General features: G+C 38.8%; 1 protein-coding gene across 12 annotated transcripts in view; it reads left to right on the forward strand.

The window, feature by feature from the left end:
• Dmd (dystrophin) overlaps positions 1-24,885 on the forward strand; it is a 2,621,826-nt gene that overhangs the window by 2,455,439 nt on the left and 141,502 nt on the right. For 8 of the 12 annotated variants that reach the window (XM_029534042.1, XM_029534043.1, XM_029534037.1 and 5 more), the window contains exon 63: positions 13,640-13,701. In XM_029534042.1, the coding sequence (XP_029389902.1) occupies positions 13,640-13,701 (62 nt within the window). Of the gene's footprint in view, positions 1-7,915; positions 8,081-13,639; positions 13,702-24,885 lie in introns of those variants that run through there. The other 4 variants (XM_021187613.1, XM_021187617.1, XM_021187614.2 and 1 more) reach the window with 1 other exon arrangement.

Below are 24,885 nucleotides of genomic sequence, written 5' to 3' on the forward strand. Positions count from 1 at the left end.
GCCTCTAAGGGGCAAATTTGGCCTGGTCTCTGCTTTGCACCTTGATGTAATGTGCTATCCAAAGCAGCTATACTTGTTGCAGATTAAGAAGGCTACTTCAGATAGAACATGAATCATAAAGATATTCATCCTAAAGGAAAAAAAAATAACTCATGTCATCATCTGTAGTATATGAATATTACATTTCCTTATCTGTTTCAATTTAAAATGACTTCCTTGTTCATGTAATTGACTGGCAAATCCTTTGTTTACTTTACCCAATCGCAAGAACCAAGTAAGAAGTATTAATAATGCTTAGGTTGTCATTTAACATTTTTTATGAAATTCGAGAATTTCAGCAAAGGGTAATTTAGGAAGGCGTGTATGTAGAACTCTGCATTTTAATTAAGAAGACTCAGAATGAAATGAGCCAGTGACAGTAACAGATGACTGCTTCTAAAAGCTGTATTACTATTTGATGTGTGTTCAGGATTTTCTTGTGGATAATAAGTTGTAAGACTTGTTTCAAGAACAGTGACAGTCCTAAAACAATTAGAGAAGACAAAGCTGCTCTTTTAAAATCATCTGCTCATAAATAAAACTGGGTTGGGAATTATTTCCAGAAAAGCAATTGACAAAGTATAAGTAAATCACTCTAGAAACTAAAGCTGTCTCAATTTCTTTGAATGCTCAAAGCAAACCTCTCCTCTTCCTGAATGATGATTTCCTCAGACAGATAAATATGTACAAAGTATGAAATATAGACTGTGTGTACTTCCTAAGGCCAACACATACTGTTTACACTGAAATTTAATATTTCTCATCTCAAATACACTAAATAAGAACATAATTTAAAAGTAATTCTCTCTTGTAGCAGGCTGCTCATTAATCATTCTTTAGATAATTTTGGCACTGTGAATTTTCAGTTAGGAAGAAAAAAAAACCTTACGATTTCTAGATTGATCAGAAGATCTGAGCGCATTTGTGGAGAAAACAGTCAATTGTGCTAAAACAGAATTGTCTGTAACCCCAATTGTGAAGTCAAGAAGTAAAAAAATAACCAACTTTTCCCCATTTCCAGTGATAATTCTTCTTCACTGGGTAGATCAAAGGGTTAATTTGTGATTTGAGAAGAGACTGTGACTTCCCAGGTTTTTTTCTAAAGTGTGGTTGTGTGTGGGAGGAAGGTAGAGAGGCCCCAGAATGAATTCACTAATTGGGGTTTTCACCTGCTGTGCGTCTAATCGAATACAAAGCCTTATTTGTAGCTGAAGAGGAAGAGAGATTATGCAGAGTGTCAGAATTTCTGCCTAGTTTTGAAATTCCTGTTATTTGGCACAATCAGGTTGGGAAAGGCAAATAGTTACAGCTCTGAGCTGTTAAGGTGGACCAGGAATTTTGCAGCAGATGTAGTTGTACCACCTTAACCCATTCTCCATTTTTAGCATGAGGTGGTGTAGTTCATAGGAGCCTGGTAGTGCTATAGCTGGCAGGCTAATAGGCTTGCTGAATTCTTTCCCACTAAGCGACTACCGGCCTGTGAGGTTAATGAAGTGTGCCTTTATTTTAGTGAAGATGCTAAACTTCACATCTTTTTAGATGTTTGGCTTGATATAGGTGGCTCTGTGAAGCTTTAAGAAATCGTATTAAATGAAAACTGCATGCAATTGAAGGAGAGTTCGACTTTATCTGGAACCTGTCTGGTGAAATCTCTGGTGTAGCTGGCAGCTGTCTCAGAAAACTTTCCCTGGCCTGGCTTATCCTGCCTCCCTGCAAAAGAAGAACATGGCAAAAATAAGCTTTGGTGGGAGTGTGATGTGCTCTGGCTCTGAAAGCTCTGCTTTCAGACTTGGTTGTTGACAGTTTAACAATGATCTAGAGGCATTATTATATGTATTTTAATTAGTATGCCATCACATTTGCCCTAAGTGGCAGTGATTCACCGTTATGGTAAGCATTTGTTAGAAGTCTGATTCATGGTCCATGGCTAGAGCTCCTACTATGCAAAGAGAAGCATACAGATATTATGCGTGTACTGGATATCCAGGTGCATATTTACTATAAAATATGCATTACTTTCTTGAAGTGACATCTATTCTCTGAATGAGTTTTTACAAAGTGGTACAGGTTATATTTAACATTGGCTACAGTAAATAAAACAATTCACATAGAGTCTTTTAGAACTAGAGAAAAGCCGGATCCTAACTAATGGTGATGTTCCTTAAGGCCACTCCTACACACACATACACCACCACCACCACCACCACCACCATTCCCCACCCCCGCTCAAATGTCCAATAAATCTATTCCTTGTCATTTTCTTATTCTATTCAGCAGTTTTACACTGCTAACTTTGGAGTAACACTGAAAATCACAAGTAGCCTAGAAAGGTTTAAAAAAAAAAAAAGATGTGCTTGAGGAAGATTAGAGCAGCCTGGCTTCTGTGCTTGGTCATTCATACTCTTCATAAAATAGGTATATTCGAGCCTAATATTCCTACAATACTGCTATTTTGCCATTTCTTCACCCCCACCCCACCCCACCCCCATCCCACCCCTGCCTCCTGGCCCTGATCTCTCCACCCACCCCCCACCCCCGGGCTTATTCACCATTTCTAATCTGTAACTCTTGTTTTTTATTAGATATTTTCTTTATTTACACTTCAAATGTAAAAACCCTTTCCTGGTTTTCCCACCTCCTGGAGAACGCTATCCCACCCCCTCCCCCTGCTTCTTTGAGGGTATTCTCCCACCCAGCTACCCACTCCCACCTCCACCGCTCTTGATTCCCCTACACTGGGGCATCTGTGATGTCTTCATAGGACCAAGGACCTTTCCTCCCATTGATGCCTGACAAGGCCATCCTCTGCTATATATGTAGCTGGAACCATGTGTACTCCTTGGTTGATGGCCTAGTCCCTGGGAGTTCTGGGGGGTCTGGTTGGTTGATATTGTTGTTTTTCCTATGGGGTTGCAAACCCCTTCAATTTCTTCAGTCCTTTCTCTAACTCCTCTATTAGGGACCCCACACTCAGTCCAATGATTGTGAGCAACCTCCTCTGTATTTGTAAGGCTCTGGCAGGGCTTTTCAGGAGACAGTTATATCAGGCTCCTTTCAGCATGCACTGGTTACTCTATTCCAAACTATTATCCTTCTAGCTCAAGATTAAGAGGGCCAACAGCTGCCTCCTAGGCACCTTCAGTTTTTACACTGTGCAACGATGATCTTTACCTTGTCACGTTCAACATTTAAGTCATCATTTGTCCTCTTACCCTTTATCCTGTTGTGACATTTCTTGCTTTGTAAATGTTAATCATCCAGTTGTGGAATCCACCCTGGGATCATAGTCCTGTGGTCATTTGAAAAAGAATGTCCCCATAGGCTCATATATTTAAATGCTTAGTTATCAGGGAGTGGCTCTATTAGAGAAGAAATAGAACAATTAGGAGGGGTGGTCTTGTTGGAAAAAATATGTCCCTAGGCTTGGGCTTTGAGGTTTCAAAAGCCAGAGTCTGGACCAGCAGATTAGGATGTAGCTCTCACAGACTTCTCCAGCACATTTCTGCCTGTGTTCCAACATGCCTGTCTGCTTCTTCCATGCTGATAATGAACTAAACCTCTGAAACAGTAAACAAGGCCCCAATGAAATCATTTCTGTGATAAGAGTTACCTTGGTTGTATCTCTTCACAGCAATAGAACACAAAGAGAAGGCTTTATCCTTGGTTATAGGCTAGATTTTCCTGGAGAGCCTGACAAATCCCAATGCCCTGGACCAATTCAATTAGAAAATAAGAATATGTGCATTGGGTGCAGGGTGTGGAATGTTAGACCATTGTAACATTCTTCATTTGATGCTAGTGAATTTAGGACCAGCATCCTCCTTCTTTGCTGTCTATGTGTACATCTAGTTCATCAGGGATCCCTTAATGTCTACTCTATGTTACCATTTCTTACTTCTCCCACTATCATTGTTCAGACCCTTGTTATATTGCAGTAAGCTTTCACTGGCTACTCTATTCCCAGGCTATCTTCTGATCCAGCCATCACCCCATTTACTCGAGAGACTTTTTTAAAGACAAATCTGATAAAGCCACATTTGTAGCTACAATTCATCTTTCTGAAGGTCCCGCACACCTTTCAGGTACCAACACAGATGAACTCTAGCTGTTCACCGTAGTCCTTTCTTGTTTTCTTTTTTTTTTTTCTATAGCCTCTGTGTTGACACTCCCTCCTGAAGGCAAATAGACCACCAAAGCTGTTCAAAAGAAAAAAGGTTTTGCTTTTTTGGCACCTATTCATATTATCATTTTGATGTGACTTCTTGTGGGCCTAATAGGAGCTTTATACACATACTTGTCCAGTGACTGTTTAGTCTGCTTTTCCACCCCAAGGAGTGTAACTGGGTTTGCTGTCTTCCTGCTGTCCCCTTTCAGTGTCTAATCTATATTGCTCTATAAGGTGGCTAAAGTCAGAAAGAACTCTTTTTGGTCAGTATTCAAGGAGACACTTGAATAGTGGAACTTGAAGACAATATGAGGAAAAAAAATCTATTTCAAAGATTTGGCGAAGGAAGGTGCAAAAACCAGGACCAGCAAAACTGTGAAAATGTACAAAGGGAAAGGAATGGTCCGGGGGCACCTGCAGAGTGCTGGGCCTGAAGGGAAAGATTGTAAGGCTGAGATGCAGCCAGGCCTGGGGTCAGCAGGAGGGAGCTTGGGAAATAAATACCTAGCTATCGCTTGCTTTCTTCCTTTTCATCTTCTTCCATAGACCTTCCTTTCATCACTGCCTCCCATTGGTTGAAAGTGAAAGGAAATCAAAGGGCAAGAAAGCCTGGTTCTACAGAGGTTCAGCGTCCTAGGGGTACAGAACAGACTGGAGCTCACTGAATAGGCATGGGAAGGAGAAAGGAGGGCGCCATGCAGCCCTGTCTCTTAGGGCAGAGAACTGGGTTTTCCAAAGGTGCTGGCAAAGTTGAAGTGATTCAAAGACTAATGTTTTAGCAACAGGAAAGTTCAGCGAATCACCTTCTTGACCCCTTCATGTCTCATTCCATTTTCACTGCTATTTCTACCATCTTGCTTCCCCTTTGCTCCCATCTATCAATAAGCTTGCTTGTGAGCACGTTAAAGAAAACAAACTTTTTTTTAAAATAAGGCTCTCACTGTGGTAGTGCAGCAGAGTAGCTAAATGTATAACTCGTAGAAACAAGCTCTCTAGTTCCAGCTCTTAAGCCACCATGTTCTAGTTATGAAGGTGGGACAGAGAGCTTACCCAAGGAAGGGTCTGCAGTCCGGTTTTCTTTCCTGACAGAATTCCAGGTCCTTTCCTGGTCTGTGGTTCCAATGAAAACAGAACAACAACAATAATGGGGATAATAATAGATGAGAGTTGTGACACAGATTAGTGTATTTTATAGATGTTATTCCCTGCACCACCCCAAATCAAGGATAATATAAAATAGCTACTATAAATAAACAATATAGATGATATCACTAATGAAGGTAAGGCAACTCTGGGCTTTTAAAAGCAATCTTCCCTTACTAAGCAAAAGTTGCAATATGGCTGAAATCAACAATAAAGTAGTCAGTGTGATGCCCACATCATTCCTTAATACTTTCAGTATTTTCTAAAATAATACCAAGATTTTGGAACAAGTGTTTAAGTGCCTATAACCCCAGTCTAAAAAAGAACTTACTGCTATATTTTTGAGGATTGCCATCTGTCAAATTTAAAAAAAAAATCTGAATAGTGATTCTATGTTTTCCATTCTTTGTCTTTTCCCTGACAAATCATTCTTAGGAGTTCTCTAATTGGGCAGTGGGAAAATAGACTCCTGCATTTATAGTTCAGAGAAACAGAAGTCCTGAATCTTGAGCAGTTCACTTAACTGCAAAACTATCAACCAACCGACAGAAAACAAAGAGAAGTGAGTGATAGTCAACCTCAGCACACAGGCCTTGCAGATCCTTAGTCAATTGAGTTCTAATAGTTACAAGTGTCCATGCTGTGGGGGTCTGTATCTTCCCCTTGAAGTAAACAATATTTAAGTGATGTCCAGCATCGGTGCGATGATAACTCTAACTGGTTTACTGTAGAAGCCACTGCTTTCTCATCAAAGGCCACTAATGCCTGCACTCTAGAGAGAGGCAGACTTGGAAACTACTTTTAGACCTACGGACATCCTTGCCCCAAAATAAGTCTGAGTGTGTCCTCCTTAGACCGCACTAGCAGCTGCCTCTTCAGCTCACTAGCTCAGAATTGCTAAAGCATAGGAAGCACCAGACTGAGTCGCTGAAGAGAAATGCCAAAAAATGACATATTTGCTTCAAAATAGCAACACTAGTCTTACCTACAGGCACATATCTTTAGTGGTAACGTTTGCATTTTTATTTGGTTTGTCGAAAGTAATGAAGAAGCCGCTGAGTCCCCTTTCACTTTCTCCATTTCTGCCTCTTTGTTGTGCTGTACCGTACCAATAAATGGAAATTGATGTTTGCAGGCCCTTTAGGCTTAAACAATCTAAGCAATCAATGTAGAGGGGAGAAAAGATGATATTTAAAAAAATAAAAGGAAAACACATAAAACGTCAACTTAAGGGGATGAATCCTCCAGAAGAGTAAAAAAAAAAAAAAAAAACACCAAATGATTGAAAGATAAAAAAGAAAAAGACTGGCTCCTTGGATTCTATGAGTAGAGAGTGTGGGCAATTCTTGTGCTAATAAAGCTTTCCTTGCAACCGGAATATCTCTAAGTTCAAAACAGTTGCATTTAGTAGAATTCTACCTTCCTATGACAGCTTCTGATATGAGTCACACCAGGCCCTCAAGGCCTACTTACTTTTCAAATCCAGTGCTATACTGGAAAGAGAGATCCTTCCAGATTTTTTTTTCTAACACTTCAGGATAAAACCACCAGTGCTGCTCTGCTCTGAGTCTTTATCGGCGCCTCTCCAACTTTAATGTGTTCAGGTTTTGATTTGGTACATCCAGGTTGAGGCTCTTGGGGGTATGTCGGGGGGGGGGACTTTCTAAGAAATCTTCAGGTGATGATGGTGAAACTGTTAGTTCTAGAAGGACATTTTAAGAATCAGTGCTATAATATCAAAGGTTGTTTCTTAAGAACCCAGGGTAGCCAGGAATTGTGGTGTACACCTTTGATCCTAGCAATGGGGAGAAAGAAACAGGTGGATCAAGCCGGGCGTGGTGGCACACGCCTTTAATCCCAGCACTTGGGAGGCAGAGGCAGGCAGGTTTCTGAGTTCGAGGCCAGCCTGGTCTAAAAAGTGAGTTCCAGGACAGCCAGGGCTATACAGAGAAACCCTGCCTCGAAAAAACAAAACAAACAAAAAGAAACAGGTGGATCTCTGTGAGTTCAAGGCCAGCCTGGTCTGGTCTGCTTAGTGAGTTCCAGGACAGTCAGAACTATGTGAGATACTCTGTCTCAAAAAATATATAAATAAAGATTCATAGTAACTCAGGATAAGTTTGATTTTTTTTTGTCATTGTTGTTTTCCTGTCCTACTTCTTTAATTTTCAGTTGAGGAAGACAAGGGTGGAGGAGGGAGGTGAATATTTTCTCATGTGATTATTTTTTTCTTTCATTTTCTAAAAAGAAAACTCCAAGCCCACACGCTAATTATCTACGATGAGGTCATTTGCACCTAGGTCATTTATTTAGGCAACAAGTAGCCTTGCCAGAGGATTTTTAAGGGGATGTTGGCAAGAGGGGATGTGGCTTTCAGGTTCCTGGGTCTAGCTTCAACTCCTCTTGGTCTTTATGTCCCCCCCCCCATTTCTATTCTGCTTTGAAAGCGCTCACTGCCCTGTTCCTGGCTATCCAGGTTCCCAGGTCCTTAGGTGGGGGAGGAGCCCTTCCCAGCCCCGCCCCGTCTGCACGCAGCTCCCCCTCCCTGTCCGGCCCGCCCGCCAGCCCGCCAGCCAGCGGCGGCTCCTCCGCAGTGCTTTCGACTGCGAGCCTGGGCGGCGGCGCTTGACTTTCGGGGAGCTCCGTGGCTCGGGCAAGCTTACTCCTCCGCTCTAAGCGCCCGCCCCTGACTGCCTGTGAAACCCTTACAACCATGAGGGAACACCTCAAAGGGTAAGTGGATCGCAGCCCCGGACCCCCTCTTATCCCCGCAATTCGTGCACTTGTGGCACGAGCAGCAGCCAGGGGAAGGCAAAACTTGGACCAGAAGCAGTGCTAGCTGGTGGCGGCTGGTATCAGCTAGACCGGGTTGTCCGGGCAGGTCTCCCCGCCTGTCCTGGGAGCCTCTGCAGGTGCGTCCCTGGGGCTTCCACCCCGGCGCCAGTGCTTGCCAGCCAGCTCCTTCCTGGCTGCTGGGACAGGCTCGGAGAGCTAAAGCGGATTTCTCGCTTTGCCCAGAGAGGGACAGCTGGTTTCCTCCTGCGGGGATCGGGCCCGGGGAGCTTTTTGCTCCTTTGCGGGGCTCCCAGTTTGGACACGAACCAGGCGGGTTGTTCCCCCGAAACCGTCCATTGGACCTGGCAAGAAAAAGGGGCGCACGCACGCGGTTCTACCTTGCATTGCACTGCTAAGTGCCAAAAGGTCAACTTTCTGCCTGATTTCTTCCGAGGATTCCAACTGACATTTCCCTCCCTGTGTTTTCTCCTGTGCATATTCCATGCTGCAGGACTTGGAGAAATAAAGAAAAGACGAACAATTAAAGCCTAGAAAGTCAAGGAATTGACTAAGAAAAGAAAGAGGGGCTTGAGGGTTTGAGATTTTCTATGTATTATTATTATTTATAGTATTATTATTAATTTGTTTATTGGGCTTCTTTTGAGGTTCAGTGTAGAGTCATTTCAGGGTGCCTTCTCTGTTCTCCGGGTGTCTGCTAGTCCTTAAGCAAAGTTTGTGATTCCTAATCTGATCACAATGGAAAGGGCAAGACACTGCTTAGCTCAGTTAAATGTAAAGTTAAGTTTGAAACTTAAATTGAATGGGGTTTAATTGTCCAAGGGAGCCATAGTATTAATTATAAAACACTTTAATCCCAAGTGTGTGTGTGGGGGAGGGTAATCCATCTTCTGGTTTAAGTCAAAGTAAAGTCTTTAAGTGAAATCAACCTTCTTTCTTTAGCAAATGTTCTTCCTGGTTCCTGAGTTAACTCTCCCTGTCTGTCCTTGTCACCCCATCATTGTGTGTGTGTGTGTGTGTGTGTGTGTGTGTGTGTGAGTGTGTGTGTGTGTGTGTGTGTGTGTGTGTGTGTGTGCCTGTGCCTAGACATTTTTATTTCCTTGTTCCAAACCAGGGGAGGATACCCTTGCTCTCAAAGAAGCGAGAGGGGCAAAGGAAACAACATGGCTATATGAAAGGTTTCTGACCCTTGAGCAGTGTGGAATTGCTTTCAGTCATCATTGTTTGATCATGCATTGGACATGACCCTGAAACGAAATTGCCTTGGCCAAAGTTGAGGGTGGGTGGGAGGTAAGCCTTGAAAAACAAATAGAGCTGGGAGGACAAGTAACAGCTGGAACAACCACCAAGGCCATCATCTTTGCCCTGAGTTCACCCAAACAGAATGAAATGTTAACTGTCTCCGAGAGCAGGACATGGGAACAAGAATCAGACTGCTCATGCTTAGGTTGACACATAGCCACTGAAGTCCCTTCCCCACAGTAGCAGAAACTTCTAAATCTGTTTTCCCATCCCCACCCTGCCAGTGTTCCAGCAGTACTAGCCAAGTTCAACAATTCAGCATGCAAATGCCAAGGCTCCTCTAGAAAGAGTCTGATCCCCAGATTAAATGGAAATCTGTCTGTGCACGTGTGAATGTGTGTGTGTGTGTGTGTGTGTGTGTGTGTATGTATGTGTGTGTTCCAGATCATATATGAAACTAGACCCTAATCCCAAGTAAAACTCAAGGCTACTTTTTTTTATATTGGTGCATAGTGATTAGTTCAGCCCTGGGAAATAGTGGAAAGAATATATATTTTCAGTACCAAATAACAGTGGTTGCAAAAGAAATCTTCCTTTAATTAGGCAACTGCCATTTCCTCAGTGAATGCTTTAGATATTTGCTACTTTTATGTGCCTAATGTTTGTTTTTAAGAAACTACAAAAGCAATTCCAATAAGTCTGATTATTCTAGCACTGACAGCAGGAACAGCTCTGAGGCAGTTATAATAACCTTGCACACTACTTGAAACTAAAAAAGGTGAAAGGAAATTTAAATTCTGCGGTAGGAAATTAGGTCAACCCCGTGCTCAGTATAGTAATGCTTTAATTTCTGATTATTGACAAGTAGGTGTTGTCAGGATCTTTGTCACAGCCAGTGATTTACTATTTTAATTTATATCATGGTAACAAATAACAAGAAAAGAGCGATTATTTGTGGTTCGCACACATAAAGGACCTCAGTTAGAAGATTACTCAGAGAGGTATAGCTGATGCCAGCCCTTGGAATCTGCGGGGCCAGAATCAATAGCATGTTTTAAAGATTTGAAGGTTTTCAGGAATATCTGTGTAGTCAGTGTTAATGTATGTAAAGACTTGTGGTCTATATTGAACATCATTGTTCTCAGGAAGGCTGAACAAAGATATACCCAGATCTATAGAGAAAGTGTGTTCCCTGATGTGTAAAGTGCACACCCTGTTTTTCTAGAGTAGCTGTACATTTTCAAGTAGGTGAAATTTTTCAGTTTTTTTCTTTTCTTTTTCTTTTTTTTGTTTTTGTTTTTGGAGACAGTCACAGAGTAACAAATGGGGTTGTAAAATCCAAACTGATCACGTCTCTCTCCCCTCCAATCAGTGTGCCCTTCAAGACAGAATATAGATAGATGTGAGCTAGGTACATTTGTGCTTCTCACTGTCTTCCTGTCTTTTGAGAGAAGAGGTTTAGTGTGCTTCTGTAGGGCTTTGATTTCACTCCAGGTACAAAATTCCCACATGGAGTAAAGTGGACTATTTGGTTGGTCCTTGTCCTCCAATTTGATGTTCATTCGACTGTGTTGCCAAGCATATTAGTGTTAAATGATGAAAAGATGATCTTCCTGATTTCTAGGATCAGGCACACCCTTTATTCTTCTCTTCTTTCCACTTCCGTCTCTTAGTGCTGCTTTGCAGGGAAGTGCAGCTAAGACTGCTAAGGTGAAATCTAAGTCTGCTTTTCTGGCTACTTTGTATTGCTTGAAAGGGAAAGGTGTGTGTGTGTGTGTGTGTGTGTGTGTGTGTGTGTGTGTAGGAAGATAAAAGAAGGTTGATTCAGGGAATTATTTGAGTAGTTCTTTACCCATTTTATTCAAATACCCTTGAATCCTAGATAATTGGGAGAATAACACATATCAAACAAATCAGGGAAAAGGGTGCAATAGGGGCTAGCAGTTTCTTCTGTTAGCTCACAGTGGAAATGCTGATTTGTTGGGGTTCGATGCATTAAAATATATTTCTAATACCTATGTCATAATTTTTAATCTGCTCAATAACCACTGTTAAAAGGCTAGAAATGCCAGTATGTTGATAAACACGAGCTTTCTGTGTTTTGTTATGTCTTTTGGACATGGGGCATGGGGAACTCCATCAAGTGCCTGGTGGCTTTCTGTGGAATTCTGCTGGAAATTGTATGCACATTTCTCGCTCCTTTTAGAATTCCGTTTCATGTTTCTTTCATTGCTCTGATTCTCTTATTTGACTCAGTTTCTGATGGATACTTTACGAGTGGTTGTGTGTCCCTGCTGCCTGGCCAGGTTTATCAGCTTAGCCAAACAGTTTTCTGCAGATCCATTCAAGATGTTATAGTCGACGCAATGTCCTGGAGATAGGGTGTTGCTATTGAACTGTGTGTCTAGTAAGGGTCATATGGGTGGACATGTCCATCTTTTCCCCTTTCTCTTGTTGGTGCTCACATCTAGATGGGCTTTGGAAAGGGAGGAAGCTGGAATTCAGGATAAAGCCCTTGTCTATGGAACTGGAAGGCACAGTCACTTTTTGAGCTACAAATCACTCGATAACAAGCAACACTTTTTCCATGAAGCTGCAAGCTGCAGCCTCCTTTTGCTGTGCATATAAAGTACCAGTCCCACCCACCCCTTCTCTACATTATAAACCAGCTTGGTCATGGTCTTTCCCAAACCTTCCTAAAGTGGCTGCTGTTGCTTTCTCTTCTTACTCCCCATGACTTCCACATCATTCTGTGATAGTCGCTCAGCTGATGACCCTGATTGACACTCTTCAAATGTGAATTTTTCTCTGCAGAAAAGCAAAACAGAAATGAACAAATTTGGAAGGGAGTGAGACAGCCATTTACAAGTAAACATTTTCTTGCAAACTGATTTTAGTAGCCTTCCCAGCTCAATTACTGAGCTGTAAATATCACAGGGAGGATGGTCTTTGAGGTGGTGCCGTTTTGCCAATTTTCATATGTCTCTGATATTTATGATTATATTTATCAAACGGCTTGAAATGTTTCACCCTTTTGACTTCTTTTTAACGAAATACATGGTGAGTATAGTTTTTGCTCTTTGGGAAGTATCATTCTTAAGCTTCCACATCTATATTATAATGGATGGTAACTTGGGGACCACATGATAGCAAAATGACTATGAATTCAGATGCATCGGTTCTCAATGTCACTTAATCTTTTGCCATTTTACCAGGTGAGTACACTTGCATCAAATTACACTACCTCTGGGCTGTAAAGCCCTAAAATTCAGAACCTATGCTGAGTCCCATTTGACATTATTGCTTCCCCAAATCCCTCTTTTTTGTGTGGGGGGCCTCTGTACTTTCCGGTCCCATTGACATGCCCATATTTAAGCTCTTTCTCCCCTCCCAGGTCCCCACATTTCCCATTAAAATATTATAAGTAGGTTCAGCATATGAATGCTGAAATATTGTTCCAACCTGCATTTTATTCTATAAAAGCTTTCCATGTAATCTCCAAAAACAGGAAATACGATGCTCTTGTGATTTAGGTAGATGGGCCAAGGTAAGGAAAAGTATATGTAGTTATCTCTCCTGGGTTTGTTCATGTGATTGAATGAGGAACAAAGGTGTTTTGTTCCTTTTGTGGCAGGAGTTAATAGCAGGCCACAACACTTTTAGAAATGGAAAAGTGTGAATATTTCATCCAGGTCTAAGGAAATGTATGAAGAAGTGGGGTGGTGTATCGAGTGGTGAGTTTAAAAGACATTCTAACAGTAGTGGGAGGGAGGGAGGATGATGGGATATATTAGTGGGGTTCTGGATCTGCCTTAAGCTGCTCTCCAATATGAAATTTGGCTGTGGAAAAGAAAGAATAACGGCACAGGGGCCAAGACAATACATGAGGAACTAGGTGAGTTGTAATTATGGACCTGACAGAGCTGAATGACAACTGTCATTTTCCTTTCTCTATGTTTCGAAGTATAGAACTGAGGCAATCCAGACCTTTGATTAATGATTATAAAACAAGGTCAATGTCAATTTTGTCAAAAACAGTAGTGATTTGATGTGTGGGCGTGAAAAAGAAACAAATTCTAGAACTAATCGAGTTAGTATTGCTTTTCCCTTGGAAAACAAAAGAGCCCTTTTAACTTACAAGATAGTCTGAATGACTCTATGAAAGTCCTTAGAAGTAACAATGGGAAGTAAAAATGATTTGTCTTTGCTGTTGATCATTGTAGGTTCTAAAGTCTGTCTTTATCTTTTGTGTTTTAGCCACGAGACTCAAACCACTTGTTGGGACCATCCCAAAATGACAGAGCTCTACCAGTCTTTAGGTAAGGACATAGCTATGTTTCCTTCAGGTTAAATGTCAGCTGGCTTGGAGTCTGATTTGTAGTGTGCCAGCCATTTGTTGTGTAAATATATCAGGAGACTGCTTCAAGGGTGAGCAGCTGCACTCGTCTCTTTACAGTTGACAGGCAGACATCCTCATCTGAAAAAAAAATCACTTGACAATTTCACTGTTTCTTGAAAATTTAGTATATCCAATGGTCTATATGGTTTTATTTGCTGCACCATAAAGAGAACTGTTCAAGTTTCCTTTGTTGATTTCTTCCTTGTGAAACCCAAGGGATAACTTTTGCTAAGGCACAGATGTTGTGTAAAATTATTTTCTGCCCCTTTTCCTGTGCTTGGAATACCGGTGATTTATCTGGTCACCAGTCTGATCTCTTAGATGCTTTGTCTACACTGATTTGTGCGTGTTTATAGGAAAGCCGGACAGATTTTCATCCCTTCATAGTTTGGATTTTTTTTAAGGCTTTGTATTACTATTTATTTTGCATGTATGGGTGTTTTTCCCTTAATCTCTGTACACCATGTTACTAGACCAGACCAGAAGGGGTCATCTGAAACCGGAGTTACAGACATTTGTGAGCCACCTTGTGGGTACTAGAAAATAAAAACAGCGTCCTCTGCAAGAGCAGGCAGTGCTCTTATATGCTAAACCATCTCTTCAATCCTAATTTGGATTGTTTTGGGGATTAATCTGAATTCTCTGATGTGGCTAGCTTTTTAGTTATTGTTCTACTTAAATAATCATGCATCCTTTACTTTTATGTCTGAATTTATTTGAAATGATAAACTAATAATCCGTAAGGTGTAAAGTTAATATATACTGTGTACTGGGTATAGTGGTTGGTGCACACCTTTTATTCTAGCACTTGGAAGGCAGATGAGCAGGTAACTGAGCTGGAGGCCAACCTGGTCTACACAGCATGTTCTAGGGTAGCCGAGGCAACATAGTGTGACCTCTTGTCTTAGTAAACCAATCAAGCACACAAATAGCCTACAAAGTACAAAAATGAAGTGAATGTGATAAAGCCCGTGGGAATCAAGAGTGTTTTTTACACACTTTTTCACACGCAAACTCTGTATAGGTGATGTGGAGTTATATGTGCGTGGCAAGGGAGAATCACATCTATGAATTGTCTGCCATAACTCTCGTTAGATGAGGAACTGCAGATCTAGATGCATTAAGAAATACAGGAGGACTCATTAGCTACAAAATAAAACAACAAAACAACCTTTGATAAAGGATATTGCCTAGCACTCGGAGGCAGGCAGATCTCTCTGTATTAAAAGCTGGCCTAGTCTACATAGTGAGTTCCAAGTCAGCCTCAAAAAAAAAGTTTTTAAAAAATTATAAGTGAGAATAACTTCTTCCAGAAAGTCTGGAACATGCAAGTAGAAAGCATGACAAGAAAAAAAAATGTCATCTGTAATTCTACTAGCCAGACATATCCAAAACATTTCAAGTAATATTATGTCATTTCAGTGAAGCTGTGTTTAGAAATTAAAAAATAAATAAATATAATTAAGACCAGTTAATCTTTAAGCATTATGTTATCAGGCCCATAAATTATCTTAGCTTCTAATTTTGGATTTTTTGAACCACATGTAGAAGACCTGAATGTCACATGTAGTTTATACAGCCCACTTATAACTCTATTCTAGTTACCATAATCTCTAGTTGTATAATTGTAATTTACTTGAAAAAGGTTATAGAATTAACTTGTTAGCCTTTTAAGGTTTAAAAATCCGGATAAATTTTATAAAAAACCAAATCATTTATTAATTGCTTCTTAGAATTAACAGTTAGAATTAGGCTAGTTAGTACCTTCAAAATTTCCTTTTAACAAACAAGTTCATTAGACTGGACATGTAGCTTAGTGGTAGAACACTTCCATATTACCTCTGAAGCCTGTTGTTTGGACCTCATCAAACAAAAAATACACACACACTTCTATATTTTTAAATGAGTGATTCACTGTTAAGAGTCTACTTCGTAGGTAAAAGTAACATTGTTACCATATTTTCATGTGATTCTTTTCTATCATTTTTATTCTGTAATGAGACATTACAAACATGATTGACAAACTAATTATAGACTCATTATATAGATTTTTGTATAGATGTTTTCATTTTTATAAGAACTATATGCACATGTAATAATATTGTAGTGTTTTCTCAGTAGTTTGAATAGTTTTTATTTTATTTTATAATCTGGCATATAGCTTATAACCTTGGACTGATCATTCCACATTTGGAAGGCAATGACATTTTATAGTTGCGGGGAATTGTACATCATATGTATTGTAAACTTTCTTTTATTAAATCAACTTTATTGAGGTGTGATTTGCATATAATAAAATGCAGCTATATAACTCTGTATTCTATTCTAAATCCCTGAGAAATTCTGTTGCTTTCTAGCATACTAACAAACATCCTACAAATGAATTAAGAGTTGACGTTTATTTTTCAGCTTTCAGAGCTAGTATTTCCAAGGTCATTTTATGATGGTGGTTGTTGTTGCAATAAAAGTATTTCTTTGTCTGAATGGTTGCTCAACAAATAACATCTTCCATTTATTGAGGGACTACAGGTCTCTGTCCTACACAAGTTGCATGCTAGCAATTTACCTCCCATGATGGGTGGTATTAACACATTTCTCAAAACACTGAATTCAGGTACATAGAGGCAATCATCAGGAGTGCACAAATGCTTGGAATATATTAACAATTGTCTAAGGTGGTAGTGAGTTGTGAGTTCCTTGTTCTCATTGGTATTACTTCCTCAGTAAAGTCTGTACTATATATATGACATGTGTATTATGATATCTGTTACAAATACATACACTTTATAGTTATACCTAAGGATGAATTAATTACATAAATGACAGTTTTGAACAAACAATAGTGTTTCTGAACATGATACAGTAAATTCCTATGCTGCAGGTTCTCTTTTGCCCATGGAATGATTAGTTTTGTTTGTTATGCTTTCAGCTCTTGTGGTGTCTTATATAATTAATGCCAACTTTGCTCTTACCCTTTTCATAAATTGTAATGTTCTGCCTTTGAATAGAAGGAGAACACACTGAAAAGAAATCTTTGGTTTTTAACTTTTTATTTACTGGGTTTTATTTTTCCTTCTTCAAGAGATATCCCTTTAGTTCCAAATTGTTGCATTGCACTGGATAAAATGGTTCAAAGCCTTCAGATGTACTCCATTCATGAAAGGAAGAGTGTTTGTGTAGTCTGGTCTATCACGGTTTAGACCATGTCTATCTTTCTTTCCTGATAGAGCCTGAACATAGAGTATGTCTATGGTGACATACTGAAAATACTAAGGCCATCTTTACCCTCCCTGTACTCCCATTCCAAACATCTTCCAGTGTTACATGTTCCGAAATGCACCTAAACTTCTAAGGAAGTTTCCATTTTCTAATTTGTTCATAATCCCCAGCAACCTGTTCAACATGTACCTATGTTCTCTATGTCACATTAAAGGAGTTCAGTCATTTCCCCTACTTTGGATCTAAGCAGCATGATAGCAGAAGTCAAATACATTTTGTAAGGGCTGGAAACTAGCACATGAGCATTCAACTATGAAAGGTAAAATGTTACTTCAGATATTAGTATAAGACACCTTTAGTCAGTAGACTTTAGGTTTTCCTTTTGTATTCTTTCCTCTTGATTATCTTCAATGAACATGATATTTACACAGTTAGCAAATATATTTCAGCATTAATGTGTCCATCTCATTCTTTAGTGTCCCTGTAGCTATAATGCCTTAAGAAATGAAAATCCATAATAGAAAAACTGAAGCAGCTATGTATACACATATATACACACATGTTCAGTATAAACTTAGAAATGCCTTATGTCCTTACATATTGGTAATTCATGTTCAAACACTCCAATTCTTACAGAATTAGTCAGGTAACTAAGCTCAAGAGGATTATATCATATATTTTAGTCTCAAATATATTCAGTGACATACACACAGAAGCAGGCTTAAACATTTTAACAATAAAGGGATGCAGTGCAGCAGTAAAGCGTTTACCTAGCATACCTGATGAGCTGTATTCTATCTCCAGTGCATGCATGCATGTGCATTTTATCACACACCACACACACACACACACACACACACACACATACTAACATTATTTGTAAGGTGTTGGGGATTTTACCCAGAGCCTTTTACATGCTACGGAGGTGCTCTCCCATTGAGTTAAATCCTCATCTCCTCCTAAGTCTAACTTCCTTTAATTTAAAAGAAATATAAGACTAGTTTTATTTTACTCCTAACATATATAAAACGGCCCTTTGGCATACGTTTTCAACAAATGCTAGAAATAAGAGTATTTTTCCCTTGGTTTTAGGTTTTATATAGAGATATAAAAATTTCCAAGTCACAATGGAAAATATTGTCAGGCTCCTATACATTTGAAATAGTTATAATAAATAAATAATTTTAAGGACTACAGAGATTACTCAGCAATTAAGAACACTGGTTGCTCTTGCTGAGGACCAGGTGCAGTTCCCAGGATCCACAGGGCAGCTTACACCTTTCTGTAACTCCCATTCCAGGAATCTGACACCCTCTTCTGGCTTCTAAGGGAATTGCACATATGTGGTATACACACACACACACACACACACACACACACACACACACACACACACACTAAAGATAATCTTTTAAAAAGTAGTTATTTAAATGTTTACAGTAACTGTTTGGTGGTCATTAGAACTTCGTAGTTCCAGACAAATTTTATATAACATTAATAATTTTGTAAATACATACTTTTAGATTTTCACTAGGAAGAAATAAATAACAATTTGGCATTAGATATCTTTTATCTCCTCTAGTATTTCTTTATCTGTACCCATATTAATAATTCAGTCATAGTAAAAGTATTACTGTAGTCATTAAAATATAAAAGAGAAAAATGTCTTATATGCTTCATTTTTTGAGATGGTATATTCATCCTGGCTCCTTATAAGTAGTTGTATGCTTCATCCATGAAGTGAATTTCATGTTTCTATCAGCATTTTTAGAAATGTAATAGGATGATTGTTATAAAGCTCTGTGTGACTCCCAAACGCATTTACAAATCAGTAGGAGTTCACTGGTAATATACTCGGCAGGTTATTTTGAAATATAATTTCACTGATTTATATGCAGTGCAATTAAATGATTAAAGAGCTGTCCTTTTCTCAAAGCTGGCATTTCACTTAAGTTTATCATTGAAATTTTAAGAGACAGGCAGTGGTGGTGCATGCCTTTAATCCCAGCACTTGGGAGGCAGAGGCAGGTGGATTTCTAAATTCAAGGCCAGCCTGGTCTACAGAGTGAGTTCCAGGACAGCCAGGGCTACACAGTGAAACCTTGTCTCTAAAAAACAAAACAAAACAAAAAAGAAATTTTAAATTTTAAGAAAGTATTTAAAAAGCTTCCTATTCCCCATAGTACATCATTATAAATATTTTTATACAGTGGCACATACCTTTAATCCAAGGATTCTGGAGGCATAGACAGGCCGATCACTGAGTGTGAGGCCAGCTGGTCTACAGAGTGAGCTCTAAAAAGGCCAGGGTTACACAGAGAAACTTGTCTCTTAAAAAAATGTGTATCTTAGTCTACTTTATTTGTGGTACTTTATTTAAAAATGAATCTTTATGTGCTCCTATATAGTTCCTTTCCAAATTAGTAGTTTTTTGCATTAATAATGCCATCAATTCTGCAGAATAATAGTATATACACAGAAGACTTGGATAAAAATACAATAGGCAGAGAGAAACACTTTAGAAAGTTAACTGATTATTCCATTTTACTAAGATGTAGACAGGCTATGGATGGGTTCTGAAAGGATTTTCCAGTTTTTTTTCCCTTCACTGATGTCTTTGTAACCAAGAGTGTTTTTTTTTTCTCCCTTTAAGTTCTAGAAGGGTCTAGCATGCCTTATCTGTGGTTCAGGTTTTAAAACCCATGATCCAGCATGCCATTCACTTGAATAATAAAAAGTTGTCAGATTTTAAAACTTAGACTTCTAAATGTTTTAGGAATTCTCATCCTTACCTTTAAGTCCATTACCCCCAAGAAGCTTCAAGTTTTAAAACAAGGCCTCTAGTCCCACATTTAGTTTTTCTACTACCCTAATGCCTCAAACTAGAAAAGAAGTCTAGATCTAGATTCCATCTTTCCCATGCCCCAAGGCTGTTCTTTTACTTTTTCTTGGTTTTAATTTCCCAGACATAATGATAGGCAAGAATCTAATTTTTTTTATTCCTTTTTTCGAGACAGGGTTTCTCTGTGTAGCTCTGGCTGTCCTGGAACTCACTCTGTAGACCAGGCTAGCCTTGAATTTAGAAATCCTCCTGCCTCTGCCTCCCAAGTGCTGGGATTAAAGGCGTGGGCCACCACGCCCAGCTTTGTTTTTCCTCTTAACTCCTGGCTAGAATTAGGCTTGATATTGTGGATACAGTTGTCCTACCCCCAACTCCAGTTACTTTGTCATCACTAGCTTAGAAGATAGAGACAATAGGATAATCATATTTATACTAACTATAATTAGATTTTTGTGGCACTATTTAGTGTATAAAGAGTCTTCAGAAATAACATTGTTTCATCCGTATGCATCTGTGAATTAGATTTTCTGGGTACTCTATCATTCTCAGTCTCAGATCTCATGCCTTAGCAGCCCTTGAGTGTACTCCTGCTTTGGATTTGGAAAACAATGTTATATCATTGGAGGATGGTATAACTGTTTCCTCTCTCGATTTGAACTTGGACAAACAGAAGCTCAAGGTCATGTGACATATTTGTAATGACATATGGATTTAAGAATCAAGTCTTGAACACATATTTTATGGCTTCTAGTTCACTATTCTCAAAGGAATATCCATTATGGGTAGCATGATTTATAAAACTGCTTTGTCAGCATAATTAAGCTATGGAATCCCAAATGACATTCTATTTCATAGCTGATATAGTTAGCATAGGAGATTTACTCAGATTTGTAAAACAGGATATAGACGATATTACCATACTCTTCTTTCCCTCTGCTATCCTGCTTAAAAAGAAAAGCAGAAAATTTACCAGCCTCTTCAGCAGTAATTGGGAACAATTGATTTTTTTTTCCATTTGTAGACTAGAAATGTAACTTCAAGAATCAAAATTTATGGCATTTTAATGGAAATTTTTATTGGAGCATTTTTCTTGTTCAAATGACTTGCTTTAAAGCTTCTAATTGAGGAGTATACATAAACATAGTTCTAATTTGCATTTCCCAAAGCCTGTATCCCAAGAAAAGTCACAAAGAATGTTTCTTAGACTTTGACTTTTTATGACTTAAAAGAACTACCAAATTTGAATTTTGTTAGTCCACGTAAGAGGAACATTAAGGTTACACCTGCAGCTGGGAGAAAGATGCTAGATGTGGACAATTTTATGTAGCTGGGTTTGCAGAAGATTTTTTTTTGCACATGGGAGAAAGGGCATTTAAAAAATGTGTCTGCTCTTATTCAGACATTTCCAATATTTCTTTTCTTTTAAGGCACAAGTCTGATTACCTTTATGTCTCTTGGGAGCAGCAATTTTGCTGAAAAGAGATTCAGAACAGTCAGAACACTCACATAAAGTAGATATTGAGTTTTAAGGTCCATCCCCTCGATGGTGCTAATAAAATGACCTAAAAATACTCTGACTCTTAAGACATAGGGAATGAATCGCTAGCTTATTTATGAATTGGTGATAGTCTGAGACAGTTTTTCTGAATTTGGTACTCTATAGTCTTGACTTGGATAATCCCAGGGAGTCCTTTTCCCCTAATAAGATGAAGCTTATGTAACTTGGAAAAATATTGTATATAAATGTGTGCTTGTATGCGTATCTGGGTAGGTACAAGTACTCATATAGATTTACATATTTGCATATTTGTACTGTGTTCATTTCAATGCGATTGTATACTTCACTTTCTGGTCCTGTATAGAGTAGTTCTTATCCAACTTATAATGATCAGTAACAATCCTATCTGTTCTCTAAAAACAATTTTTAAATTATATCTTATTTATTTATGTATCTGTCTTTGGCTATCTGTAGTACAGGCCAAGGACAACTTGTGAGAGTCAATTTTCTCCCCCCAGCATGTGGGTCCCAGGGATCAAACTCAGGTCATCAGGCTTAGAGTCAAGTGCCTTTACCTGCTGAGCCATCTCTCTAGCCTACATTTATTTTTGTAAACATGTAAGTGCAGCATAGTTCTTATTCGTAGTTCTACTGAACTTCCTAGCAAGTACTCTAGGACATGTGTAACTCACCACGCAATTATAGCATCACTCAGGTACCTAGTTCCACGAGATGAGCCTATTGGGTTTGTATCTCATGACAATACAAACTTGATATAAAAGATGCACAATATATTTTTAATGTTTTGCCTTGTAAAGAACTGCATTTTGAGTAGCAATATTCTAAGAGCATTTAATTTTTGACAGTATAAATCAAGACTCAAATCATGTGACCTTTTGTTAACCAAACAAGAATACCTGAAAAAGATTACTGATGAGTTTTCATGTTTTGTCAACTCAGTCAAGTTCAGACAGGGGAACTTGGCATTCCCAGGCCTCCTTAATAATTATTTTAGAAGAGGAAATGTAGAAACCATCCTTTAATAGGTAGAGGGATAGGAATTAATTGTTGGCAGCCCCACTGCTTAGTTTAATGCTTTTCCCTTCCTTATAATTAAACATGATGTGGTCTCTGTAAATTTTGAGTTTGTTTTTTATCTACTGGATAAACTGTTGTATGCATATGCGGTTTAGATCTAGGTACAACATTTTGCAGTAGCAAAATAGTTCACTTCCTTTGAAGCTGGAGGGAACTGTATTTAAATTCTAGTCATTCCACAAGTTTTCTATGGCCAAAGAAGAAGCCACTAATAATTCTGAAACTCAATTAGCTAGACTCATACCTTAGGAAGAATTCCAGACATTAAAGATAATATACACAGAATGACAAAATGTCTGATGTGGGAACTGTTCAAGGAGTTATAATTGCTATTAATGACAACTTTTAGAACAGACAAGAATTCTCAGTAGAACTTTTTACCAAATGCAGATGACCTCAGCGATATCGTAGGCATGTTTCTGCAACTTTATACCTCTTTGTTCCTACCTTTGTATTTATTGTCTTAAAAATTGAAGTCAGGCATAGTGGCTCAAATCTGTAACCCTAGAATTTGGGTGACTAAGGCAAGAGGATCGTGAATTTGTGGTCCCCTTGGTCTAAATAGGAACACTATGTCTCAACATCATGCCAAAAAGCCTGACCCATAGCATAAATGCCCACTGATTAACTGATGCTGTTAGTTTTAAAGGAAGAATAAATGGATGGGGAAATAGCAACAGAGGTAGAATAAAACCAAAAGAAGCCTTGGATAGTCAGGGTTTTGATGCTAGATATGTTTTTGTCTTAGACAATGTCCAGTCAAGCTCCACTCAGAAAATGAAAATCACTCTAGTTATTTTTAATAAAGAGATTTTCATGGGAGTAATTATTTACTCAAGGATCTTAGAACTAAGAAGTCACAGGGGCAGAGGTACAGCGGCAAGAGGTGGTGTCATCAGAATTCTGACATCAGGACCATTTATCTGGATCCAGGGTTATTGGAGAACCTTATTCCAGGAGGCTACAGCTGGGAGACAGAGCTACTGACAGATGTTTTGTGGAAATACAGCAAGGAAGGGAAGAATAAATAGACTAGCCTCTATCTCCACTAGCCCATGATTCCTGTTAGATAAAGTTACCTGGAAGCCAACTACTCTTAATGAAGAGTAGAGCAGGGAAAAGCTAGAGGGTAGATGTGAATACGAGCAAACAAATTACTGAAGGACAGGAGCCCTTCATGCATGATAAACTAATCAATCATCTATGCCAATACATAGAGAATAAGAAAATCAAAAAGCATTTGTAGGGCTTTCTGAGTTTGAGTTGACTTAGATAAGGTACTAGAAAAAGGCGTCCTGAGTTGAAGGGAACCTGACCTAACAAAAGGAAAAAGGAGGGAAGCATTTAAAAACAAAGAAAAAACAAAACCCCAAAACTGGTCCACAACAATGCTCATACACAAATGATCATTCATGGATTTGGTTATAATGCTTGTTTTACTTACTGTTTTGGGTTTTTTGTTTGTTTGGTTGTTTTTTATGTCCAAGACTCTCCCTACTAAATAAAAATACAAAACAAAACAAAACAACCACAAAACTTCTTTAAAAAAATTAGAAAGTCTTGCTCATCTTTGTCACCTATGCCCTGAGCATACTAGCCACTGTATAAGTATGTGTTCTCTTTGAATGAGCAAAGATAAAATTTTGTGAGGGGAGAATACACATATCATTCAAAGATGACAGAAAGAGATAGGTAGTTTCCTAAGGCTGATTATTAAGCTGGTAAGATGGAACTCACTGGAGAGAAAGGAGAGTCTCCAGAACGAAGTTAAAGCCTCCTAGCAATAGAGATAGGAATAAGTAATACATTTTATGGACACTTTGATATCTTTGAGAAACGTAGTGATCTGCTATTCTGCAAATAATTTTGTCTAGTAGCAACAACTAATTCATAATTAAGGTAAGCGAAGACCCTTGGAAGATGTAGTGGTGTGGATTTAAAATTTAAGTGACAAAGAAGGGGGCTGTACATAATTTGATATGCTGAGTATCATCTATTCATAGGTTCTTTGCTTCAGTGAATATTTAGGAGTGTCTTATGAATCTTAAGCTCTGAGGCAACAGACTAAAAACTTTAGGGAAAAGCAGACCTTTTGAAGATGTTGAAATTTTCTCCGATTTTATTTTTCTTAAACTTTAAAATACATATCTGCATTCCAGAATTTTTAGAAGATCCATTTAAGTGTAAAAAGAAAATGAAAACACCTCATATCTTAACACCAGAATTAACTATGATTTACATTTTCGAGCATTGCTTCTAGTCTTTTTTTCCTGTACATTTTATATAGTCATTGGTGCTTATTATATTATTGCCTAACTTTTTCAACAATTAACATTTGCTTTCTCAGCTGGACAGTGGTGGCGCACACCTTTAATCCCAGCACTTGGGAGGCAGAGGCAGGTGGATTTCTGAGTTCGAGGCCAGCCTGGTCTACAGAGTGAGTTCCA

The sequence above is a fragment of the Mus pahari genome, chromosome X, assembly GCF_900095145.1.
Source record: "Mus pahari chromosome X, PAHARI_EIJ_v1.1, whole genome shotgun sequence".
Taxonomy (NCBI): domain Eukaryota; kingdom Metazoa; phylum Chordata; class Mammalia; order Rodentia; family Muridae; genus Mus; species Mus pahari.